The sequence below is a fragment of the Aedes aegypti genome, chromosome 1 (genome assembly GCF_002204515.2).
Source record: "Aedes aegypti strain LVP_AGWG chromosome 1, AaegL5.0 Primary Assembly, whole genome shotgun sequence".
Lineage (NCBI taxonomy): Eukaryota > Metazoa > Arthropoda > Insecta > Diptera > Culicidae > Aedes > Aedes aegypti.
This window is the reverse complement of record NC_035107.1, coordinates 58,316,502-58,344,323: the sequence shown is the minus strand read 5'-3', so window position 1 is coordinate 58,344,323 and position 27,822 is coordinate 58,316,502. Positions and strand designations below refer to the sequence as shown.

The 27,822-nt window shown below is 36.5% G+C and overlaps 1 protein-coding gene across 1 annotated transcript; it reads right to left on the bottom strand.

Annotated features, from left to right (window-relative positions):
* LOC5573409 (protein SPT2 homolog) lies at positions 1–27,808 on the bottom strand. Its single transcript, XM_021857287.1, is given in 3 exon segments — positions 1–1,705; positions 1,708–2,259; positions 27,557–27,808. Coding segments are annotated over 3 exon segments (1,920 nt in total). The 5' UTR covers positions 27,626–27,808; the 3' UTR covers positions 1–406.
* Positions 27,809–27,822: the final 14 nt, after the last annotated feature.

Below are 27,822 nucleotides of genomic sequence, written 5' to 3'. Positions count from 1 at the left end.
TATTGTTATGTATACTTTTGTATAATTTTCATTCGCTTTTATTCCATAAATTTGTGGGCCACAATTTATCGACAACATGGTCTTTCACTATTTTCCTTCTAAATCGTCGTTTTGCACTTTTTTTATTGGGCTAATTTAGGTAGTTGGTTAAAAAAAATCTATTGCAAATCAAACCAAAGTACGTTGCGTAACAAAATCAACCTATCAGAAGAAGCTCTCGCACTAAAATCTCAAAAGCGCCCTCTCAGTGTTCTAACGAATTTTGCTAAACGTGGGTATTTAGCGTAATAAAGCACTAACAAAAATTAATAAATCATTATTAAAAAATAAATAGGTATTTGCATAAGTGGTGTAAAATTAATCAAAACCTTCCAAACAGCAATTGCCTGATCCTCTAGAACCATTTTCATTTCCGCTTGGCCGCCTGCTTCTTCTTGAGGGCCTTCATCCGTTTCTCCTCCTCCTCCATGCGCATATCCTCCAGATCTTCCATCAGACCGATCTTCTTACTGATGAACTCCTCCCGCATCTGTTGGGCGAAGGTCGATTCCATCTCCCGGTCGTCAAAGTCCTCGTCCCGGTAGCGCGATTTGTCGTACCCGAAGATGGCCTTGATCTGGGACGAGTAGTCCATCTCCTCGTCGCCATCGTCGATGAAATCGTCCATTTCCGAGTCGTACTCGCTGTCGCTGTCCTCGATGACGGGGCGGCGTTTCTTCATCGGGGCCGACGAGGATGGTTTGCCACGGGCATCCAGCGGTCGTTTCCGCATCACATCCGGAGGTGGGAACTGGCGTGTTTTTTGCACATCCGGCGGTGGGAATTGGCGCGTTTTCTGCACGTCTGGTGGCGGGAATTGGCGGGTCTTCTGAGGTACGTCCGCCGGCGGGAATGGTCTGGTTTTTTGGCCATTGGCCGTTGATGAAGGCGTGGGTTTTGCTGAAGATTGTGGTGATGGTTTCGCGGTGGATGAGATTTTCGCAGCGCCATTCTGTTGAGACGATGGAACTGGTTTTTTAATGCTAGATGGTTCCCTGGAGGCGGAAGAGGATTGTGCGCTGCTGGGAGGCTTCCTGGATGCTGTGAGAGCCGCTTCGAGTTTGCTCTTGGCGGACGCTGCCTCGGCAGAGGTTTTCTGCGGGAACGTCCGTTTTTCGTCTGGTCGGGAGGAAGAGGAAGGCTTGGAACTGGAACTGGATGATGTTGGCTTTGGAGACGCCGTTGATGGCTTCTCAGAAGATCCGGCGGACGAGTTCAGCTTTGGAATACGCCCATTTGGTGTCATCACATTTGTACTAGTTGGTCCGGGTTTGTTGGCCCCGGCAGATGGTGGAACCTTCCCAGCTTTGATTGCATCGTACTGTGCCAATTTGATCTGTCGCTCCTTCTCCGAAAGACGAGGATCGTTTCGTATTCGATCCCGAATCCTTTTCTGCTCTAGATAAGCTTGGCGTTCTTCGTACTCTTTCTTCTCTTTCTTAGTCATGAGACGTTCCGGTTCTTTTTTCTTTTCTACTACTGGGACCTCTACCTTTACCGGTTCCATCTGTTTCTGCTCGGCCAATTTGAGCAACGTGGCAAAATCCGGTGGAGCAGGTCCCGCAGGTCTTCGTGCTTTCTTCTTGGCAGCTTCCTCCTTCGCCTTCGCTTCTGCTTCTTTCCGTCGTTCCTCCTCCGGATCATACCTATCCGGACCGACCAGCTTTTTGCTACTACCACTTGCACTTTCCTCGTCCGGGTACTTCCTTCCCCAGCATCTTTCCGCTTCCTAGTCCTAGGAGCATTCTCTTCCTCCTCAACCCGGTTCAAGGCATCTTTCACTCGTGCCTTTGCGCGTTCCATATCCTCTTTGGACATGACCCGTTTGGAGCCGTCCTTGAACTTCTTCTCCTCCGGAGTGTTCTTGTACTTGTCCATCAGCTGCTGGTAGAGTTGGGACGCCACATTAGACGTGTAACCATAATCGTCTTCGTCCGGCTGTTCCGGACCTTGCAACGTGACGGCCGTGTCGTTCTGATCGATGGCATCGTCCAGCACCGATTTGTTTGCCGATTTGATGACCTTCAGCATCTTTTCGATCTTCTTCTTCGCCTTGGGGTCCCGCTTGGCCATCAACTCATCGCGTTTGCGTTTCTCCTCCAGGGCCTTCTGGCGTTCTTCCTCTTCTTTTTTGGCGAGGAACTTCTGGATGTTAGCCGACAGTTTCTTGTCCTTGGATTCCTTCTTGGGTGGGGCGAATTTGGTCGAGTAGTAACGGGACTGGGGGAGAAAGAGAAAAGAAAGATGGGTATTACTTAATAAGAACATGTTTGGCATTTCATTGACGAAATTCCGTTAGGAGTTCATTCAAGAAATTTTTCCAGAAAATACTCTAGAATTCTTGCAGATGTTTTTAAAAATTTATCCAGAAGTTTCTCCAACAGTTCCTACCCAAGTTCCTACAGTAATTTCTCTAGGAGTTCCTTCAGTAATTTCTTCAAGAGTACCTCCTGGAATTCATTCCGGGGATCATTCAGGAATTCCTCCAGAATTTCCTCCAAAAAATCCAAAAGAAATAACTCTAGAAACTCATCCAGAAGCACCACAAAAAAATTTTATTTGAGTTCCTTTGAGAATTCCTTCAGAAATTCTTCAGGTGTTGCCCAAAAATTCCTCCAGGAGTTTATCCAGGACTTCCACTACGGGAAAATCATCCAGGAATTCATTCAGGAATTTTTCTAGGTGATCCTATAAGAATTTCCCCAGGAGTTTCCTCAGGCTACTGGAATTCCAACAGGAATTAGGAAGAATTCCTAAAAAATATTCTAAACATTCCTCAGGAGTTTCTTCAGAAATTTATCCAAAGATTCCTCTAGAAATTCTTCCAGGTGTACCTTGAAAATTTTTTAAGGAGTTGCTGGAGGAGTTCTACCAGAAGTTTCTTGAGGAATTCTCTAGAAGTTTTCCATGAAATTCCTCAAAGGTTTCTCCCAGGAATTCCACCAGAAGTTTCCCCATGTATTGCGCAAGAGGTTCTTTCTGTAATTCTACCATGAAGTTCTTTGGAAAATTTCTTCAGTAGTTCCTTTAGATATTTCTTCAGAAAATCCTTCAAGAATTTCTTCAGGAATTCCTTCAGAAATTTATCCATGTATTCTCCAAGATTTCATTCAGGAATTCGTCTCAGAGTTTCTATAAGTATTTTTCCAAAAGTTCCTCCTAAGAGGAATTTCTCGAGAAATTCTACTAGTAGTTTCCAGAAATTCCTGCCAAGTTCCTCCAGTGATTTCTTCAGGAGTTCCTTCAGCAAATCGTCTCAGATTTCCTTCAGATGTTTCTTCAGAAATTCTTCCAGGAATTTGTTCAGAAATTCCCCCAGAACTTGTTCCAAAAATTCACCCAGAAGTTCCGTTAGAAGATAATTTAAGAATTTAACAAGAATTTCCTCCGGTAGTACCTTGTGGAATTCCACCAAGAGATTTTTTCATGGATTTCTACAGGAATTCCACCATGAGTTCGTTCATAAGTACATCCGGGAATTCGTCCCAGAGTTCCCCAGAATTTCCACAAGCGGCTTATCCAGTAATTCCACCAGGGGTTCCTTAAGGAATTCCTCCAGGAGTTCCTTCAGGAATAGGGAGATATTCAAAACTGAAAAGGCAATAGATGGCTCTTTTTCAATGATAGTAAAAACGAAATCCTGAAGCAAAGAAAGCACCACGGAAGATGAACTAAACACAAAAAGTTATGTATTCACTTTACACTTGATTTCTAATCACTACTTTTTTGATTCAGTTTCCTAATTGCAAGCAATTTACGATTTTCATTATTTTACATACGTTTTGACAGTTCTGCGACTACCATTCTTCCATGCGCTTGTGTTGAAAGTTTGAGAAATTTGAGAATCCAGCGTAGCGTGATCAGTGAGGGGAATACAAACATCAGTGTCGCCGCTCGGCGGCCGGTAAGAGAAACTGAATGTTCGAAAGGTTGTTGTCTGTAATTTTGCCGCTGGCGCCAACTGTTAGCGTTTGAGAACAAAATAAACAGTCGTTATCCTATTCCACTAGAAGCTCCTACATAAATTCCTCCAGAGTTCTATCATACTCCATCAGGAGTTCCCATTGGAGTATCTCCAGGAGCTCTGTCAAGATTCAACTAGGAGTTCTTTTATGTTGCAAAAATTCCTTCAGGAATACAGGAATTCCTAAAAAAAACTAACTCGAAATTTCTTAAGGAGTTTCTTCATAAATTCATCCAGGGCTTTCTCCGGAAATTTCTTCAAGAAATAAGGAATTTCTCAAGGAGTTCGGTTAGGAATTTTTCCAACAGTTTCTACCAGGAGATTCACCAGGAATTCCTCATGGTTTTGTCCCATAAATTCCATTATTAGTTATTAGCAGTGGCGCAACCAAGGGGGGGTTTTGAGGGTCAACCCCAGCCCCCCCCCCCCCCCCCAGAGCAGAATTTTTTTTAAGAATTATCAAATACATTGTTGAAATTCAACACTAAAATGCACAAATACTGGACAGTAAGTTGTATTAACAATAATGTTATTCTAAGTTGTGGCTTTCTAATTTAAAAACCATAAAAGAGTAAAAAAAAACCTTACTTTTCTCGATTTTTCAGGGTTTTATTTTTAAGAGAAGTTTGTCAAACAAACATGCTGATACGTGTGCATATCGAGACCGTTTGAACAGCTGATTGATTCAAAATTCGATGTTATGAAAAATTTTCAAGCTGCCTCAACATTTGGCCGAATTTTATCACCTCCAGAGAGTAAGCGAATTTACGGAAAAGCAATTCCATAGTTTTTAATGATCACAAATAAAAATTTCAGGAAAGATAAAGGGAGATCGTAGTTCCGTTGCTATGCTGTAAAACCACAAATTTCCGTTTACAATCTAAAAATGTTTCAATATCTGCAATGCTGTCTAATAATCGAACTGATTCGTCTGATAAACATATGTAAGGAACATGACAGATGAATAGTGATTGAACGCTATCACGCCAATTATGTGCGTGCATCCAAATGTAGCCTGGATAAACTTTCGAGCAAACTTCGAAAAATGTAGATTTAAACGTATTAGAATATTGCGAACGAAATTTTTATTGGAATCCGAACGTATTTCGAGAAACTTCTGTAAAATTCCACCAGGCACAACAGATTTGATTTGAGTAGCGTTGTAAATTAATATGAAAATGTATGCCAACACACCAAATTACTATTTTTTGCTGAAATTTGTCGATCTGACATTTTCAGAGAACAGATTTCCTGATATTTAGATCAGAACGCTAAGTAATCAGCAGGTTTCTACTGCAACTCAGCAACTTGATTTTCTGAACATATCAGCTTGGAAAATTTCAGCAAAATATTGCTGATTTCACCAAAAAAAAAAAATGATGTGCAGGGTGGACGAGAAAAGCTCAATTTTGCATATGTTGTTATGGTTTTTCTTTAATGTTAATCTAGAAATATTTTTAGTTTTTCTGTTAGAATTTTTTTTTACATCCGTGTTGCTTTCCAAAAAAACACATTATCTTCAGGTTCACAAAACCCCCCCTAGATCCAAATCCTGGTTGCGCTACTGGTTATTAGGAATTCCACCATAGGTTGCTTAAGAAATTCCTCCAAGGGTTTCTTCAGATATTTCTCCAGAAATTCCTTCACGAATTCCTCCAGGAGTTTGATCAGGAATTTTCCAAAGATTGCCTTCAGGTATTTCTTCAGGAGTTTTTATAGGTATTCGTTTAGGAGTTCCTTCAAGAGGAATTCGTCCAGAAATTACTCTAGAAATTCCGCTACGAGTTTCCGAAAATGTGTCCAGAAGATATCCCAGAAGTTCCTACAAGAGTTCCTTAAGCAATTCCAGCAATTCGTTCAGGATCAGATATTTCTCCAGGTATTCTGTTAGGAGTTTTTACAAGAGGATTTTTTCCACGAATTCCTCTAGGAGTTCCTCCAGAAATTTCTCCCAAAGTTCCTCCACAGACAAACTTTCAGGTATTCTTCCAGGAGTGTCTTCCGGATCTGGCATACTGATTAGAGCACATACCTTAAATGCCGAGGACCTGGGATCAAATCCCATCTCGGGCGGCTGGTAGCGACTAAGTAATTTTAGAGACCCCATGCCTCAAAAAAAAAAGACCAAATGGGAATAAAAACAGAAAAAGAGAACAAGAACAGACCAAAAAGGAACCAAGAAAACAAAATGGAACCACAAGAAGAAGAATTTATCAGATAATCCGACTAGGAAGTTAATTAAGGATATTTCTAAGTCTTTCGTGAATTTCTTGCGGCAATACGACTAGTACCTCTGCTAATATTATACAGTCGACTCTCCACATCTCGATGTTCTACATCTCGAAATCTCTCCCTATGTCGATAATTGCTTCGGTCCCTTCATTCTGCATACGATTTCACAGTGGTTTGAAACCCAAAAAACACGATCATCAGCTTTTTCAGTATCAAAGAGTGAAAATATTGGCATACTATATTCGGCAAAGTTAATGCATATGTTAAGCAGCAACTTTTGACATTTACAAATTTTTGATTAATTTACTCATAATTTTTATAAAATTTTTATTTTCTCAGTTTGTCGTTAAAAGCATTTGGTGTCTTCGACAAAGCTGTTGGAATTGTTAAATGAAGAAAAGTTGTCGAAGACACTTTAACTCTATCTATTAAAATAAACAATTTATAGCGATTTTCATATAAAAACCACTTCAAAAGTACAAATACTCACTTAACTTTTTTCGTAGCGATTTTCATGGCTTACAATGTTCTAGGACTATGTTTATATTTTCAAAATACAAAACTTTGCTGAACACACAAGACAATATCTTCATTTTTTCTATGAGTTATAAGCATTTCATTGGGGAAAATTCACCTTTTTCACACTAATATATCTCGAAAAGTTGCAAAAAGTTGCAAACAAAATTACGTGCATTAGAAAGGCCAACATCTGTACTATGTTTTCCAGGTGGACTCATCCGTGTCTTCGCGTGTCTGCTCTAGAAATTTTGATGCATGGCTTCGATACATCTTCACCTTAAACAAATAGTTTATAAAATTACTGTCTATTCGTAGAAACTACCGGATTTATCAACTTTAACCTTCAACCTCAGTGGAATTCATATTATTAAATGAACTATTGTGAATATTGCTAAATCATCTTTTCATAGTATTTTAATACATTTGTTTAATATTGCAAACGAAATTTTCAGAAAATCTTTTACTGCAATGTTTTAGCTGTATTGTCGACCCAATCCAGAAATTTCCTTCCGAATTCGACTTCGGAGAGTTTTAAACTTCTTACGCAAATCTTTCAATATTTTTTTTATATTTTTCCATGAATCAAAAATTTACTTCCACAATTTTTGTAAAAGTAACTCAAGAAAATTTGTGTAAAAATTAAAGAAGAAGTTTTATACATACTTGAAGAGATTAAAAAAGAATTGTGATCTGAAGAAATTTTGTCAAGATATCCTCTAAAACACTATATTCTAACCTTCTAACATGATCACGGGGAAACAGTGCTCTGAATGGTGGTCTTTTCAGCGAGATTATTTGGGAATGAGGGTCCATGTACCCCCGATTAGGAATCGTGACTCTAGTTGCATTAAAAATGGCAGCACGGAATAAAATCGAAAATGCTGTCACTAAATACAAACCTTTCTTGAAATGTTGAGAGTTCTGTACGGATTTCCAAGGATTTTTTTCTAGAAACAAACAAGTATTACTATTATTAGGAACAATAGCCTATTTTATGTTCTAATTTCAATGTTATACAATTCTCTGAAAGTCCCGTTCGCCAATAATTCTGTGGTTTCCGCTGTTAAGCCTTCAATTTTCAAAGTATTAATATTCGTTTGGTGTCTATTTTCAAGATATCCACGGATTTTCTAAAATATTTTCTGCCACAACTGATTTACAAAGTATTGTCATTAAGAACTATTTGAAAAAATATTTAATAAATATGAAAATATTAAAAAAATATCTAAAAAATTTACAATTGACGAATATTCAACATCTTGTGGTATGCTTTCAAAATATTTTGCTTGAATCGATCCAGATAGTGTTTTAACAGTTCTTATTTTTAACAAAATTTTTAATTTTTGAAATTTTTCTAAAAATTTGACAAAAAGCGTAACCAGGGTGTCTACTCGTTTACCGAAATGAAAATCCCTGATATTTCCAGGTTTTTCCAGGTTTCTCAAAATAATTCCAGGTTTAAGAAATACTCTAATTTTATATGGCTAAAACAAAATAATGATAAATATTGAAGTGTTTTTGATTCAATAGCAATTTATACACTTCTAGATATTTTTTAACGCATGCTGAAGCTATTTCAATATGAAGGTGCTAATAATACCAAAGATTATGATTTATTCAAATGAATTTAATTTGCCATTGATATAGTCTTTGATTTCGTTTGTAAGAGCTCTTTTCATCATCGTGAACTTAACGGAACTTTCAAGTGTATCAGTATGCTTGTTACATTTCATTCTAAAATGTTCAAGAGTTCTAAATTACTTAATCTTCCCTTTCCCATGGTAGCTCAAGGGCTCCATCGATTTTCGACGAACTTAAGACAAACTCAATCAAATAAATACAATGTAATAGTTAAATAAATATGATTCTATACACATCATTTTAACTCAACAATCAATTAACTGTTTCAATAGTAAAACTATTGATAAACAATAATTCTCTGGTTTCGAATTATTTAGCCCATTTGCAATCATATTTGTTCAAGCAATTTTTACATTTTTATAAAAACGCTTTTTTCCTAAATAAATAGTCGATTGAAGTCGTGGGAAAGAGAGAGTTAATCATAATTGTTGAGAAATTTTAAATTTAACAGTTGTTTAAATTTCAGAATGGTTTTTTCTGCAATCAAATATTTTACAAAAAAATTAAAAAAATGTGCATTAAATAATTTTAAAAATTGCGCACGTAGCAGTTCCGATAACGAGTGAGTGTCTTGAAAATTCGAAATTTAAAAAAAAACTGAAAAAAGAGCTAAACAGGAACCAGAAAGAGACCGAAAAGAGACCAAACGGTATCCAAGTAACTAGGAGAAAAAAGTTTGATACGACCAGACATTTATCAGAGAATATTTCTAAAACTTGTTTTGGAAATTTTTTGTGATAACTAAAAATTCCTTTAGATTATAGATTACTTTATTTGAGAGATTTTTTTTTCTTTAGAAGTTGTTTTATGATTATTTCTCATGAAATCTCTCAAAAATTTTCTTAAAAAATCTCTTAAAAAAATGTTTTGGAAAATGAAACCTGCATTTTTAAAAAGTTTAGTTAAGTTTAGTTTTCAACATCTTTTCCAATGCTCTTTCAGCTGTACTAATGAAATAATATGGTTTGTTCGGAATAATTAGGAAAAAACAGCAAGTCAAATTGTCCCATAATGAAAAGTAACCGCATATCAGTCCCACTACAGGCTTTCTCACTGTGGAACACAAAAATTTAACTTGTTTTGACCATCTTTTATTTTTTTCGGAAAGATGTGAAAAGCAAGTTGTGAAAGTTACATTAAGGGCCCTATTTTATAAGTCGAGTCGATCAAAATGACTCGACTGGAGTCACTGTCGACCGAAAAATTCGCTCAACTCAGCTCTGTCACTCGAGTTTTTCGACTGTTGTCACTCAATGTGACTGGATGACTATGGAAGTCAACGGGTGACATCTGAAATATGCATGCTTACTTTGATCGACAGTGACTACAGATGAGTCACATGATTCTGTTCGATTTACAAAATAGACCCCTAAGATTGTTGCATGTTCCAATCCTGTGGAATTTTTTGAATATTCGAGTTTGAAAACTTTACAGCCAATTTTATCAATGCCTACTTTTTTAAGATGGGAATGACTTGCGATTGAATCTATGACATTTGGTCGAAAGACATACATTTGGTCGAATGACATTTAGTCGAATAACGTTTGGTCGAAAGTACATTTGGTCGAACGGACATTTCGTCGAATGGACATTTGGTCGAAAAGGTTTAGTTGGAATACAAAGCATATGATATTTGGTCGAACCGACATTTCGTGGAAAAGATAGTGGTCGAATCTAAATAGTATGAAAACGAAGGTTAATGTTTAGTCTGACTATCGTCGAGAGTAGCATTTTGTCGCCTATACAAGAGTGATCAAATAATTGAAAATGTATTAGCCATTTTACCAACAATCTATATGCGATAAGCAAAATTTTGTTATTCAATTTGATGGACGCTCTTCCAATATATTGATCAACCTCTTGTGTTTTTTTGACGTTACATGCTGCTTTCGTTTCGGGCATATTAGATTCGAGATAAGCTGATCTTAAATGAAAGCAAGACAACTTTTGTCACCTCAGTCAACTCGTCTTCCCTTCCCCGATACATAGAATTAGCACAACTTAATTTTTTTATAATTCAAAGCTTTTACTGCAAATTCTGTTTTTCACCCGAGGTGATTAACACTGTCAGCAAAGCCATACATTTGCTTGAGGAATGTTATTGAGCTGGAAGTCACAATACATAAGCCAATTGGCCATAAGTAGAGTTATCGACACCTAACATTCACTTCTCCATAAAGATGTTGCATAAGAAACAAATTTTTGCTGCCGTTTCAATTCTAATTTCCGCATTTAAAAGTCATACCCACGTCCATAAGCTGCAAGACCCGAAATTCAAAGAAAGATCAAGAGCACTATCTCCGAATGCTTCCATCAAATGAAGATCAGCAGTTCATTACAAAGAACGAGGACATTTCAAAAGAATAATTAATAATGAAAACGTTATGTTCACATCGTTGAGCTATAAAATAACTTGTTGAGCAGTTTTTTTTTAAAAAATGATGATATTTTCAAAGAATAATAAATTCACTAGAGTTAAATATCTCAGTCAATGTACAAAAAACTACTTCCAAAATTTTCATTTGAGTAATTATCAAAATCCTTGATTTTGACATAACCTTAAATTACAAATAAAAAAAAGTATGGAATTTAAAAAAAAAAAAACATAAAATGTCCCGTTTTTTATTCAACAACAGCGAATGATTCAGATTATTCAAAAGAATAAGTTATCTTACCAATTTTGCAAAACTTGGAAAACAATACTCAATTTTACCAAATGATCTTTCAATAATCCATTTGAAAATAAGCTTCCAACCAAATTTCAACTAAACGTCATTCGACCAGAATAAATGTTCCAAAGCAATTCGACCAAATGTCCTTTCGACCAAATGTCATTCGACCAAACGTCATTCGACGAAATGTCCCTTGCGATTCACGGCAGCTTAGTCCTCCAGGATTTTATCCGGCGATTCTTCCATCGACTTTTCTAGATTCTCGTTTAAAAAAAAATTGGAATATTCAACCAGAAACTACTCCAGATGTCTCCAAGAATTTTTCAGGATTTTCTACAAAATTGTCTTTCTGAAACTCTTTAAGATTAGTCCTAAGATTATTTTCAGAAGTCATCGAATCATACAAGACGCGACGCGAGACAAGACATAACACTTATCGTTCTTACGATTGTAAGAACGATAAGTGTTATGTCTTGTTCGAATCTCTGGATGACATCTTGCATGATTTTATGAAGGAATTCGTGAAAACATATAGGACGAAATCACAAAAAATGTGTAGGAATGATCGGAGGATTTCTTGAAATGTAAAAAAATGCTGTAGTGTTAACTGGTGTGGAACCTCAAATGAACTATTGAATATTCTTTGCGGATTTTTTGAGTAATTCATTGAAAAATGTTTGGAAGAACTGCAGTCATCCTTGGATAAAATGCTAGAGAAATTTCTCGACAAAAAAACCTAGGGAAACTCAAAATGAAACAGGTAATATTTAAGGAATAATTTGGAATGTTCTCAATAAATTCATTCAAATAACCCCTTGAGGATTTTTTGTAGCAATTCTTTGTAAAAACCGTAGATGAAATGGCGTAGAAATTTTTGTCTGGTTCCTTAAAAAAATAATTCTTGAACGAATTTTTATCAAAAACTCAAGAATGAACTCTTGCGGGTTTTCTTGAATAAAAAATCTATGGAAATCATTGGGCGATCTCTTAGAGTAACGACTGAAGAATTCGGCTGAAATGTTAGTGAAAAATATCTGGAAGAATTCCTAGGATAGTCTTTGGAAAATTACTGGAGGTAGTAACATTGAAGTGCTTGAGGATTTCCTGAAGCAAATTCTAGAAGAATTCCTTTAAGCATTATTTGAAAAATTATTGAAAGAATTGGTAGAGGGATTTCTTGAAGATTTTATGGGGAGAACCCTGTATTATTTGCTGATAGTATTTTAGATAAAATCACTGGAGAAACGATTAGGACGATTCCTGAAGCTGTTCTTTGAGAAATAAGAGAAGACATTTAGCATCATAATTATCTGCAAGCAAGATAAGGAAAAAGAGGCTTTAAAGGCCATTTTGGTTAAAATAGAGACTTCGGAGACCTTTCATCAAAAATAGATACTAGTTGTAGACTTGCATAAAAACAAAGACCAATTCTCTAAGAAGGAACCTGCTACCGGCCCTAGATATGTTAATCTTTTACTGATTAAATATAGAGATATTAAAAATGTCAATCATGTTTTGGTAAGTCGATAAAATTCCATACTTGAAAGGGGTCTCGCTGAACGCCTCAAATAATATTTTGACAGCGGCGCAGCCGAATTTTTTTTCTATTGAAGAGAATTTTCTCGCAAATAATAGTTGCTCTGGGTTTTGGCGCAAAATATCTGTGTCGTGAACACATTTTATCAGGGTGTCGACTCAATTTTGAAAATAAAATTCCCTGACTTTCCCTGACCTTCCAGTCGTTTTCCAGAAAAATTCCAGGCCACTCAATTGGTTAATTTGAACCGAAATTAGTACGATGTGTACAAGAAGATACATATCCGATAATTTGCATGATGTAAAGTTTATGTTATAGGTCGTATGAATAAACTGAACAAAAGTTATTACTTTACTGAAATATATTTGTCGGATAACATTTTTAGCGTTTATTCAAGTTGATATGTTAAAACTGAGTAATTGAACTAAGGTGTGCTATTACGATCATCCACGATGCTTTCTAAGTGTAAGAAATTTATCCTGAAATTTAGCTATTACTTTTTCCAGGTAAAATTCTAGCCATTGCTGTTAGAACACTCGCCTCTCACGCCGAAGACCTGGGATCGAATCTCATCCCCGACATAGTCACTTATGATGTAAAAAGTTATAGTGACGACTTCCTTCGGAAGGGAAGTAAAGCCGTTGGTCCCGAGATGAACTAGCCCAGGGCTAAAAATCTCGTTAATAAAGTCAAACCAACCATCTAGCCATTGCTGAAGAACCTTTTTGGAGAATAACTTCAAGAAATTCCACATAGATTTCTCAGAAATTCCTCTTGGAATTCCTAAACATATTTTTACAGATATTTCTTCAATACTTCTCCATGTCGATTTCCCTTAGCAGCTCCTCTCCAGGGTTTTCTAAAAATTGTATTTCTTTCAATCTTGAATTTCTCCATGAATAGAATTTGGATTTTTAGGATTATTTCAAGAACAAGTCTAAAGAAATTTTTCAGGAATCACATAGAGTTTTTTTCCAAAATGCTTTCATTTTTTTTTCTTAGAATATTTTCAATAATGCTTCACGATGATTAGTTACAGGTATTTTGTTTTAGTAAATATTGTAGGATTCCGATCTGATCCGACTTGGTTTACTAGATTTATGCTCTTGAAAATTTGAGGTGTGGATTCGTTGTATCTTCAATTTAAGGTGAATATAGACATAGCCAAATTTCGAATTTTCAAGCTCACAGATCTAGAAAACCTGACCTAGGTTGGTTGCATTGTGGAATGCTCAAACGATCAAATTTTCAGTTCAGAGCTCTGTTTGGTTCTTTAGACTAGTGCTCTTGAAAATTCAAGGTAGGGCCTCGTATTATAATCATCTTGACGGAATGCATTCAGGGATTGAATTATGCGCTAATAATAAGTGTTCAGATGCTCCTCATGTATTTGTCGTGCCTTTAGCAACGGTCAGAAGAACTGCTCTAAGAATTCTTTTATGAGTATCTCCAAGTAATCTCACAAAATGTCAAGAGCTTATTGAATAGGTAGAAGAAAGAATCGAATTTGGTACTATACCGTTTAATTCCACTAGAGTTTGTATCCTTTGACAGATATGCGTATTTCGACCTCAACTGTAAGGCCGTCTTCAGTGTCGTGTACTAGACTCGACTTCAGATTATTTCAAACAATATTCCTGGAATTTCTGCTTTTCAATGATGTTTTGGAGAATTTCCTGGGTATATTCTAAGAAAAAAAACTGGTCATACCTATGAGAAAGCTCCTGATAAAAATCCTGAAGAAAGGCGGTATTATCTGAACAAACTATTTTCAGAAACAACTTGAAAAATAGACAAGAAATATCCTGTCCATATCCTGATATCTGCAACATCAGTATTTTCCACAAAATTTTAGTTTTTTTATTTATTTTCTCGTGCTGCAATTTTACATCAAATATAATCAAAGTGGAACTGTCCAGAACATTAAACCGAAAAATTGTACCATCATCGGGACCACAAATCCAGAAAATCAAACAGTGTTAAGAGCTGAACAATTGATCGATTGATCACCACCAGCCAGTAATCACTTAAATACGAGAATCCTTATTGGTTTTTGTCTATACTTAGTTTCTACTGTTCTACTCGGATATTTTGCGCAAACTTGTAAGGATTGACATAATTTGATGGATTGGACTCCATTTTTTTTTCAAGATTTTGAGCGAATGCGCCAAACTAGGCATTGAGTTGATCTAGGAAACTTAACAATAAAACATGTTTAAAGCAATCCATGTCAATTTCGAAGAAGTTGTTCGGAGAGTACTGTTGATGCTTTTTAATTCAGAAAATTTGAATTCTGAGGATAAATACAATCAGTAAAGTACAGTTTACTCAATGGTAAACTGCTATTTTAAAAGATTGATTACCCTTTTTATTCCATACTAGTGATCCCGACAAACTTCGTCATGCCATCAAGTAGGCTGTTGAAAATCGCTAAGGATCGTCCCATACAAAATGACAGTTCCGTTCACTCTCGTTTTTTCGACTTTCCCGGTGAATATCCGGGGCTTTCTATATAAGGTACAGTGGGGGAAGTGTATCAGTGGGGTAAGTGGATCATTTGTCAATATAAAGCATAAATACTTGAATATGTTGAATGTGTTCGCACCATTGCTTCGCTTTAGGTTGTGTTTTTACGCCCACACTGATACTATTGCAAAACTGGTACTACACGTACACTAACACAAGCAAACTTGTTAGCTGCAAAAAGTAATTAATTTTAAAATCGTTTTCTATCAATCAAAAATCCATTGTATCTTTGTCTAAAAACGAATTCTATTATTTTTTTCGACACATGGAGAGCATTTCAGCTCTAATTGAATTAATCACAATGAAAAATATGTCATTTTTATGAATAAATACAAATATATTGGACATGGTACACTTATCCCTACTTTTCAATGGGGTAAGTGGATCAAGAATAGGGTAAGTGTTCCCTTAGTTGTGGGTGTTCCTATAGTTGCGGTAGTGCCGTTTTCACTGATTTTATCACATTAACCACAGAACCGACACTGGCAATCGATGTATTGGCTTGTTGATACGCGGAATAGTTGAAAAGAGCGTTCAAATTGCTTTAAAACTGATGAAATATCACTAAAATTGCCAAAACGTTTCTTACTTGTACCAATAGTTGCGGTAAAGTGTTCCTATAGTGGAGGGTCCCATAAGAAAACAACGGATACCGCAACTATAGGAACACAAATTAAAAATATACCGCAACTAAAGGAACAGAGTACCAATAGTGGAGTTATTATTTTTCACTGACATGCCGTGGATTACTGCGATGAAATCATTTTTCTCATTAAGTCAATGGTCGTTACTTCCCGTCACAACATTAACATGTACAATAATTGCGCTTCTTGAATTTAGGCGGTTAAATGAGGTTCAGTCGTGCTTAGTACCTCCACTATCGGTACATCTACCCTAATTATCATTTATTGGCAGAATGCTTACGAGAATTTTAATAAGCTTTAATATCCGCAAATGTTGTTTTCCTTTATTTTGTTCCATTCCCAGCTTGAATTTGCCAAATTGACCATAGAAAATTTGAATTAGTCCACCTAAAAGTTTTTTTTAACCTTTCTGGTATAAAAAAATATAAAAAGAATAATAATTTCAAAATTCACACGAAACTTTTCGTGGTTTATCTAAGTTGAGTTGTAAAAGAGCAAAATATACTAATTTTCCAATCGAAAACATAGTATAGTACCTTATTTGACCATATAAATTGTTCTAGACAGATGATACACATATATTCATAAATAAAATAGAACGATTTCAGTTTGTTATTCAAAAATAAATGTAACTAATATTTTTAAACCAAGAGTGTTTTTCGAAAATATCGTTACGAATTATCTTACAATACTTCTGTATAACTTATGCGTATAAATGGATGAATTTTCTCCAAATTTTTCTACCTACAATGTATTTTTTTTTTGTTTAATTTAGTATGAGCTAATATATACATACTTTTTATTATATTTTGATTAAATAGAGATACTTTTTTATTTTAAAGTATTCAAATGTAACATTACTAGCACTAATAACAAAAACGAGGGTTATATGATTCTTATTAAACATAATCACACTACATTTGTTTCGAGAACAGATTTTTTTTTAATGGTGATCCACTTACCCCACCATGGTGGGACAAGTGGATCATTTGGCGCAAATTTGTAAGTCTCTCATACTCAATACATAACAATCAGAAAAATCGGAATAAATGACGATTTGAAGTATAATAGTCCCTTATTTGTTATCCACAGAAAAAAGTTTGAGTTACATTATTCACGTTAGCTGTACATAACAATGAAGCTAACTATTGATTTTTCTGTATCCACTTACCCCACGGTACCTTACACAAACACGTCGGAACCCTTGACGAACAAAACGGAGAATTAATCATTCAAATCTGTTGACCCGTTCGTAAGTCATTTCGTGACATACAAACACCATTCCATTTTTATTTATATAGATAGATAGATATCGTATTGCTGACTTTCCAATAACTTTCCAGACAATCAACTCGTTTGATGTTGTAGTATTGATGTTTTTTCCCTGACATCAAGTGAAATTCCCTGACTTTCCCTGACCTTCCAGGTCATAAATTTAATTCCCTGACATTCCCTGACTTTCCAGGTTTTTCCAGGTAGTCGACACCCTGTTTATGATAGAATTACTGCCTCAAAATAGTTTCCCTGATTGTGATCGAAATTCCCTGAGAATTCCAGGTTTTTTCCAGGTTGAATAAAATTCCCTGATAATTCCAGGTTTTCCAGGTTTTTCCAGGTAGTAGACACCCTGGTAACGCATTTTGGCGCCCCCTGAAGGTTTGCGCCCTTGGCGGTCGCCAACCTGGCCAACCGCACGCTACGGCACTGTCAACAAATCACTTGGATTTTCAATGGACGGAGAATATCCATGAAATTTAGTCGCAACCAATCCAGTGTAGAGTTCCCAGTTTGTTGACCGGGGATTCCTAAAACGCAAAGTGTGCGCAGTTACATTTGAATGTTCAAAGAAGATGTAGCTATGACCAGATAATGATTCATCATCTGATACATGCCAATTAGTCAACTCGTGACTGATTCTATTCGAGAGCAAAGCGTTATGTCTAACACTTCTTCTCTATTAAATACCACGAAAGTTGGGCGATTGCCTATGTTAAGTAATCCAAGATCTGTACTACTTAAGTATTCCATCAGCCTGGAGCCTCTCAAATTGATATCTGAGCTGCCCCAGATGATGTGATGAGCATTTGCATCACTGCCCACAATCAGCGGAAGGCCTTTTGTTACGCAGTGTGCGACAACTCGTTTAAAGTCATCCGTTGGGGATGGTTCATCATGTAGTAATATACCGAACAATAGACGTATTTCCTGTTGAGGTCACCAACAGAAACATCGATTGTGACAGCACATACATCTCTGGTAGTTAACTCAGAAATGAGTGTAGCAACGATTGCTTTATTAACGAGCACGCATGCGTGGGGCATGGAGCGCGATTGCCATTTCAGGTTTGCTGAAAGTAGCAAACACTGGGTCCACAAGCTAGATAGACGTTCCCTCTACGAAAGTAGGGTTCTTGAACTAGCGCCACTTGGGCTGTATCATTTTGCATGAGTCTGCAAGTTGCTGTTCTTTTATGCTGAAGATTGATCTGAGCTAACCTAACCGTAGCCACTACCCAAACTAGGCAGGATTAAGCTTTTTGCAATCTCAGCACGAAAAAGACCAGCAGCGAAAAAACAGCTCGGTATCTATTGAAAGTCGCCAAAGGCGAAAAAGCACAGAATACACTGTGTAGAACGCATAATGCGAATCTATATAAGTAATAATTTAAATTAAATAGCAACATATTCATAATCCCACCCTTATTTAGCCTCAAGCTAGAGACTGAAGAAGGGCAGCCGATTATCTCGGAGAAACACAAGGTCACCTGCGCCATTGCTCCGGGTAGCACAGGAAGGGCACAACACTGCAGAGGGCGGCCCTGGTACTCCACAGGATTTATTTAGACCCCCTAACCCAGTGGTCACCAAAGTGCGGCCCTCGAGAAGGTTTTGTGCGGCCCGCGTAAGGATTTTGAATAGTAGTGTGATTTTTCCCGTAAACTGTAATTACTTGGTGACCGGGGTTATATTGAATTGTTTTATCAACTAAGTTTTCGGAAAACTTGTCTTTCAAACCAGTCTGCATCTGCGTTGTCCATGTTGAAAATTCTAATAATTATCTGGAATTTGAAAATAAACCTTTATGTATCAGCTCAGGAATAGCTTTCAATCTGTCTAAAGCCCTATTCGTCAAATTTCGAAATTTTCTGGAATCTACAAACAAAGCTTTGGTAGTCAGAGGGCTTCAGATTTTGTTTTCGAATCTCCAAATAATGGATGGCTTTGCGAAAACTGTTGCTTTCTGCTTGTTGATGTCTTTTAATTTCTATCGAAGAAACGTTTTTCCTAAGTTGCATGGGCGCTTAAATTAAACTAGCAGTTCTGGTGTCCAGTCTTTGTCGATATTCTTGATAATCCAGATGTTTGATCTCTTCAATAGTTTCTTATGGGAAGAGCATGGGAGAACCCAGAGATTTCACCTTTGTGTTCATATTGTGTATCCCTTCAACAGTTTACGTAGCGCATACCTCATGTATGTAGATCTTAGCATTAGTGTCTTCTGGATGATTATTCCAAGTTTTCTAAGAAATGATCACTAGTGTCGGATTCTCGATCCAGTCCATTTTTTGGATTGCTTTAGGGATCCATAACAACTGTGCAAAATAATTTAATCTCGATCGAAGAAAATATAATTTGACGACAGCCCTTCAGAGTTAGTATGGGATTTACTATGGGAAAACTTACTTTTGCAAAGAAAAATCGCCAGAGGTCACCCACTGCCTTATATGAAAATTCTGAACACAGAGATAGGACGTGTGTATCAGTGATAGGGGGAATAGTAACAGGTTGATGAATAAAAAATTGCCAAACAATAACGAAAGCTCGTTTTTCATACCTGAATAAGTCATTTAATAGCTTTTCTATTCTTTTTCACGTAAAAAATAATTATAGAATAATAAAATCATTGAATCATTCAAAAAATCACTTCCTCCATTACTGGAACATGTTAACTGAAAAATCCGCGTAGAAACATTTGGAATTTTTTTGTAGAACTTCCTGGAAAAAAACAAAACAGTCTGGAATCAACTTCTAAGAATGTACTAAAGCTTCAAAGGCACAAATCTCGCCAAGGAAGCATTCAAAAACAGTGAACTTTTTATGTTGGCTTTGTGCACCAGCAGCAAGCTTGAAATAGGAAGATCAGAAACGTTTGCCAACTATTTCTCCAGTTTAGTGCCTTTGAAAATGTGAGTAGGGACCCGACTCGGCCATTGTGGAGGCCATCTTTGAATTCCGAGATGTTTCACCTTAAAAGCTTTGGAATAGACCTTCGTGGATTTTCTTGGAAGAAAACGTAGAAATTTTATGGGAAACTTTAAGAAGATTGGTGAAATCAGTGTAAGAGTTAGTTGAAAAAATCTGGAGGAAATCCTAAGATAGTTTTTAGTAGAATTTCCAGAGTAATCATTGTGCGATTTACTGGATATAGTAGTGTTAGAAGGCTCAACCATTTTTAAATTATTCAAAAAATCTCTTTAAAAAAAACTGGATGAGTTTTTGGAATTCGTCAAGGCAAAATTGGTGCAGAAATTTCAAGAGGAGTGCGAAGGATTGAGGCATTCTTGGGGCAAGAATTTTTCAGAATCCGGGATATTATTCTTATAAAACCATTAGTAAAATTTTATATTTATTTTGAATTTCAAGATTTCAAACAGAATCTCACAACAGATTCTGACATAATAATGATTTTGAGAAGAAAATCGTACCAGGGATGTGTATTTTGGCCAATATTTCAATACAAGTCTTTAAAAAGTGTCATTGTTAATAGTCTATAGTCTCCTTATTAATCAAAATGGTCTTTTAAGTCCCTTTTTCACAGTCAATTCTGAGTCAAATTACTAAAGGCTTCAGAGCAACTTTCAGATACTCTTACGCGCATATCGTACACAACCCTACTACCTTGAAAAACCTGGAATTATCAGGGAATTTTATTCATTCTTGAAAAAACCTGGAATTCTCAGGGAACTTCGATCGCAAATAGGGAAACTATTTTGAGGCAGTAATTCATGATAGAATATGTTCACGACAAAGGATTTTTGCGTCATAACCCATGAGTTCTTTAAGAAATTCCTCTACCAATTCCTTTAGCAATTTTTCATGGGATGCTTACAGGAATTCCTCCTGTCCTTCACTTCAGGAAATCTTTGAGCATTTCAACGCTACTACCTCTAGTAATTTTCTCAGGGAGTACTTTGAACAAATACTATCCTAGGAATTCCTCAAGATATTTTTTACTAACTTTTCAGCCGAATTCTACAGTCGTTAATCCGAAGTTTCCCACAGAATTTCTTCCAAGAAAACCCGACAAGGATTTCAACGCTATTTCAACTCCGGTTATTCCAAAGAATATCTCCAAAAGTTCTTCGAGGGGTTATTCGAGTGAATCTATTATGCACATTTCAAACAATTCCTTAAATTCGACCTGTGTTTCCTTATTAAGTTTCTTTAGATTTTTTCTAGGAATTTCTTTAGCATTTCATCCAAGGATTACTAGAGTTCATTAAAATATGTTCCAATTACGTCCTGTTTTTCCAGTAGTTCCTTCACAATATCCGGCGAGATATGATTTTTTTTTTCTTTTTTTAAATTATTTTAGCAATAATCTTGGAAATTTTCTGAAAGTTCTTCAAGAGTGGGAATCTTCTTTTATCAAGGATGACCTAAGAAATTACAAAAGTAACTGTAACAGAAGGTACCCTAAAATTTGCTTTAGGAATACGTCACAAGTTTATCTCAACAATTCTCCAAATTCTCAGCTTTCTGAAAAATTTCATTCAACTTTCCTTGACAAAATCTTATAAAAGAATGCTAGAGAAAAAAAAATCGAAAAACTTCCTTGAGAAATCTCTTAGAATCAATGGAGGAATTTCCGAAGAAATATTAGGAGCAATCTCTGGAGTAATTCTTGAAGGTATTTTAAGAGAAATTTGTAGTTTTAAAAAATCTAGAGACTGATGCGCCCTCCCATCACAGCTGGATCCTCTCCACCGATTGTCTGCCAGTTCGCCTTCAGAAATGCCAGAGAAGAATTCTACAAGCGGTACCTCAAAACAAGAAACATGACCCTTCGCACCGTTGGATTCGACAGCGACCAGAGAGTTTACGTCAACGAGAGCCTAACACTGCAAGCCAGAGCCATACGAACGGAAGCAATCAAAATGAAAAAGAATGGAATTCTGCTTAAGGTTTTCACGCGTTGTGGGATAGTCTATGTTCAGCGTAGAGAAGGATCTGCAGCTGAGCCGATCAACGACATCAGTCATCTTAGAGCTGGATTCTCATCAAACCTTTCCCCATAGTTTCTCTTCTCCTTCCTGAACTCTTCCATGCAGCCTTCCTTAAACTAGTTCCGTGCTTCCATCCGCTCCTGAAAGTTAACTGTAAACCGTTGATCAAATGAACCTATCCAAAATTCGCTCTCTCTCCTGCCTAAGCTCATCCGTGCTTCCCTCCTTAATTTATCCCATGACTCCATCCACTCCTGAAAGTCAGCTGTTGAAAAAACACGGACCCCGGATTTTGCTGTTGCTGTTGCTGTTGTTGGAGCTACCTTGGGGCCTGTTACCTTTGTTGTTGTGGCTGTTGCTGTTATTGTTAATTACTGCTATTATCATTCGCAATACTTGTTACGCTGATGGTGGTTGAGATAGTTATAGTTTTGGCTTTGTTAAAATCGAAATTTGAGTTTTCTTTTTCTTCTCATCTACATTATCAACTGAACTTAGACCATTGATGTATTTGTAATGTACAAGTTAGTGTTTAAAGATTTCTTTTCGTTTGACCTTGACATTGCATACCGCTTCGGTTTCATGAGTGATCTTTTTCTGAGGCAAATCTTAATCAACTGCTTTGATAATGGATGAATTTCCGCTTAATAATGCGTCTCCAAACACTATTATTCCTCGAATCGTACTTAATGCTGCTTTGCAACCTGAATTTCTAAACATCTGTCACATGAACGTCCAAAGCTTAACCGCTCGAAATTTTTCAAAATTCCATGAACTGAAGTTAAACTTTACTGACAGCAAGGTCGATGTAATTTGTTTTACGGAAACATGGCTGAATAGCACCATTAATAACTCAATGCTAAGTATCAATGGCTATAAGCTCATACGCAACGATAGAAATAGGCATGGTGGGGGTATTTGTATCTATCTGAGAAATAATTTATCGTACAAGGTCGTGTCAATGTCAAATAATTCCGCTGATGATTTCTGTGGCACCGAGTATTTGAATATTGAGGTTAAAGTTGGAGAAGACAAAATATTGCTGGGCGTCGTTTATAATCCTCCCAATATTGATTGCACTGATACTTTGTACGATGTTTTAGAAAATTGTACGATTAAGTACAAAGGATCTTACATTATTGGGGATTTCAATACAGATTAACTAAAACATTTTAGTCGATCACGTAAGTTGCATGTACTAATTCTGAGCCAACATTTTACCATCGATCAGGATGCTCCCTACTAGATCTTTTCATAACTGATGCACCAGATACTGTCGTGAAACAGGATCAGCTCTCTATGCCCGGTGTTTCTCACCACGACTTGATTTTTTGTTCACTTCGGTACTCATCAAACAGGCAAAAAGACTATGTTAGCTACCGTGACTATGCCTATTTTGACTCTGTTGCGTTATTTGATGGTTTCCATAGTATTAACTGGAATTTGTTTTTCAACATGGATAACCCTGATGAAATGCTCGAGTATTTGAATTATCACTTGCTCAAACTTCATGACCAGTATATACCCTTGCGGCGTAAGAAAGATAATAAAACCCCATGGTTCAATAATGATATTTCTCATGCGATTATTAATAGAAACCTAGCATACAATAAATGGAAAAGGACCAAAGAACAAATTGACCGAAATTCTTACAAAAGACTTAGAAATAAAGCTAATGAACTGATTATACAGGCAAAAGCTAAATATGATAAACAAAAGTTGAAAGTTGACCTACCGAGTAAACAACTATGGAATAATATAAAAGAATTAGGATTATCTAAAGATTCCCGGTTTCTTGAACAGAACGATTTGACTGCGGATGAAATTAATAATTACTTCATATCAAATTTCACTAACGATGATTCTACTCCTTTTCGAAATCTCTCTACTGATGGTTTTAAATTTCTAGAATTTCTTGAACACGATATTATTAACTGTATTTTTTCAGTCAAGTCCAATGCAGTTGGATTAGATAATATTCCTATACGGTTTATTAAAATTTTATTACCTCTGGCTCTGCCAATTTATAAGTACTTATTTGACTCCATAATTAAAACTTCTATTTTTCCTCGGGCTTGGAAAAACTCAAAAATAATTCCAATCAAAAAGAAAGGAAACTGTTCAGCAATTTTAAATTTGCGCCCGATCAGCATTCTTTGTGCCTTGTCAAAAGTGTTCGAAAAATTGATTAAATGTCAAATTAACAAATTTATTTCCGACAACGATTTCTTGCATCCACGTCAATCTGGATTCCGCAGTAATCATAACACGAACTCTGCGTTAATCAAGGTACATGACGATATTTCCCACGTAATTGAGAAGAAAGGATTAGCCATTTTGCTCCTCATCGACTTCGCAAAAGCGTTTGATCGTGTTTCACACTCAAAGCTAGTGAAAAAATTATCTACTAAGTTTAGTTTTTCCCAAATCGCAGCAGAACTGATTCAGTCCTATTTGAGTGGAAGGCAGCAAGCTGTTTTCCATAATGGACTCCTTTCTGCATTTAGTGAAATAAAATCTGGAGTACCGCAGGGGTTTGTACTTGGGCCTTTATTATTTTCACTGTTCATAAATGACTTGCCTGCTGTTCTTGAATATTGCTCCATACACATGTTCGCGGATGATGTGCAAATTTATATATGTATTTCCGGAGAAGTTGATATGAACGAAATCGCCAGGAAAATAAATCACGATCTGGTGAATATTTCACATTGGTCACGTAATAACTTACTTGAGATAAATCCATCTAAAACTAAGGCTATGCTTATAAGCAAGCGTAAAAATCCTCCCAACCCTCCAATCATCTCTATGGACGGACAGATAATACAGTTTTTCGATCGACTAAATAATCTTGGTGTGATATTTACCACAAACTTATCATGGGCTGCTTTTATTAATGGTCAATGTGGTAAAATCTATGGAACACTTAAAAGACTCAACATGATTAGCAGACACCTTGACACATCTATGAAAATTAAGCTATTTAAGTCGCTAATACTACCTCATTTTACTTACGGGGAGTTCGTGTGTAGTCATGCTTCAGCTTTGTCATTAAATAAGTTACGAGTTGCCCTAAATGCGTGTATCAGATACAGTGAAACCTCCATGAGTCGATATCTGAAGGGACCATCGACTCATGGAAATATCGAGTCATGGAAACAAATGCCTTGGAAAGCTTCTTCAGGGGACCATCCTAGTAACCATGAAATTTTGCTTTTAGTATGGTTCCATGAGTCGATATCGAGTCATGGAACATCGACTCATGGAGGTTTTTAACCTTAATAGGTTCTCACATGTTACCCATTTACAAGATGTTCTTCTTGGGTGCCAGTTTAGCCAGTTTTACACTGTTTATCTCCATTACTCAAATCTTCGTCCTCAATCTTAGTTTTCAGAAAGGGTCTACTCAGTGAGATCGAACGAATGCGGTGAAAAGGTCAAATAGTCAAATTCAGGAACTTAAATTAGATGTAGAGTTAAAATTGTTCATTAATAAACTAAATACACCACAGTGTAACATTTTAAAAAGGATTATCCTTACGTTACATGAACTGAAATAAAAATAAATAAATAAATAAAGAACAATTTTGTAGAAAATCCTGAGAAATCCTTGGAGACATCTGGAGAAATTCCTGGTTGAATATTACAACATGTTCTAATCGGGAATCTTCGAGGATGTTCTAGAAAAACTGATTGGAGAATGATCGGCTAAAATTCTAATGGGCCTTTTTGGAAAATATCTGGAATGATATATGAAGGAATTTATGATGGAAGCCCTGAGGTATTTTTTGGAAAAATCCTGCTTCTATTTTGAGACATCCAAACATTTTTTTTTTTTTTTTTTTTTGAGGAATTCTTTGAATGTTTGTCCTTTACTGGCATATACCAGAATTGCTGGGATGTCGTTGTAATGCCACGAGAAATTAAAAAAAAAAGTTTTCAAAATATTCTCAGAGAAATGTCTGGTCTGATCAAACTATATTACCCTGGTTCCTGTTAGGTTTCGTTTTTTTTTTTCATGCCAGCCTTCATGCACAATTTTTAAAATTATTGAAAAATATTTGGTTTAAAAAAAAACGATTTTCGAAAAGTAATCTGGAATTTAAACTCAAAATTTCGTAACAATCATGATTAATTACAAATACCCAGAGGCTTGAAAATCCGAGTTTCTATTTATTTATTTCTAGTTATCATAAATATTAACTCTATTGAATGATCATTCGGTCATTGTTCTTTCTCACCCGACCTGGCCCAGTGACCCAACGGAATAACTCCGAGCACAAGAATATTTTCGCGTTCCTCTGTCCACTTCTAGAAACTAGATATGTGTGCCAGTATACTGACAAAAAATCATTTGAATCCATTAAGAATTCGCTGAGCGGTGAGGGTTTTATAATTTTTGCTTTCACTCAGGCCTATTATAATAGTAATACGGGTTAATAACTGTAGGAGTGCATAAGCACACTAAGCTGAGAAGCAGGTTTTATCTCAGTGAGGACGTTAATGCCAAGAAGAAGAAGTAGTGTAGTGTACACCTCCAATTCCAAGAGTGATTTTTGGTAAAATTTCAATATATTTACTTATATACTGGAGTAGTGAATAAAAACGTAAATTTTGTTTTCGTTAAACTAATTAAATTCAATGGTCTGGATTTTTTTTATTATCTTATGTCGTTTTTCCCTTTAGGAACTGGGTCAGTGATCTAGAAGTTTCTCGAAATCCTAGATTAAAAATTTGAAATCCAACATTAAAAATTGGAAAAAAATCTTTGTAATCGCTGCTGTTTGAAATGATCAAAATTTGAGACAAAATGAAATTTGCAAATTGTAATAAAATGCAAAATGTCCCGATTTTGAAACTTCAGCAGATTACCCAAACACTACAGCATGGCGTTGCTTTGCAGTCACGGACGTTACCACTAGTAAATTAATTAGCTTAATCATCTTAATTGTATCCTACAAATAATGCCAATGACGGATGTGCCCCTATACCGATAAGAGATAAGACGACTTCCTATGACAAAACCCCAAACCTAATTTACGAACACCGTTTTGAACGCTAACAGCTGGAAGGGTTCAATAGCACAAAAAGTGCGAAAGATTATTCAGACGCGAACAGCGCAAATAAAATCATCGCTCATTTGGGCAGCGAACATGAATCAGTACCGTTCAACACAAAGATAAACACCAAACTATACAAATTACAAGTGACATACAGACAGTGACAATAAACGCTGGAATTTTCCTGCGGAATAAGTTGACTACGTAGCATTCGATTCCGCTTTTAGCATACGGAACGCTTGCAGAGTGTGCGAAACGGGCATTCTATTTCTATTGCGTGACCTTCCGCCCGCTCTGAAATCGATTCCCCTCTTCCAAAACGTGATCATCCTCGCGCGAGCTGGCGCAAAGTGTTGCACTTCGTTTCCTTTCCCGACAAGATCCCTCACCTCAAACCCTAGCCCCCTTCTTGGGCAATCAGGTTTGGGTTTCCCTCTTCTGTTTGTCTGTGATTCGATGGAATCGTCGAGACTAATAGTTTTGTCTTGTCTCTTACCTCGGAAGATTTCTGCTCCGAGTTGGTGGCATTGCGCTGGGCCACGCTCAGCAACTTGCCGAAATCCATCGTGAATGGAGTCCCGGGGATGACGGCGGACACTTTGCGTACCGAATTTCACTGATATTTACGCGAAAATCGTGTTTTTCTCTATGACACACTTCGGAAACGTAAAGCCATGATGAAAATGAAGATTGTGACTGAGCTGAGCTGAAAAAAGTGCATCGCACTTTCCCTTCCGATTTGACGTTTGTGGCTGTCAGAGG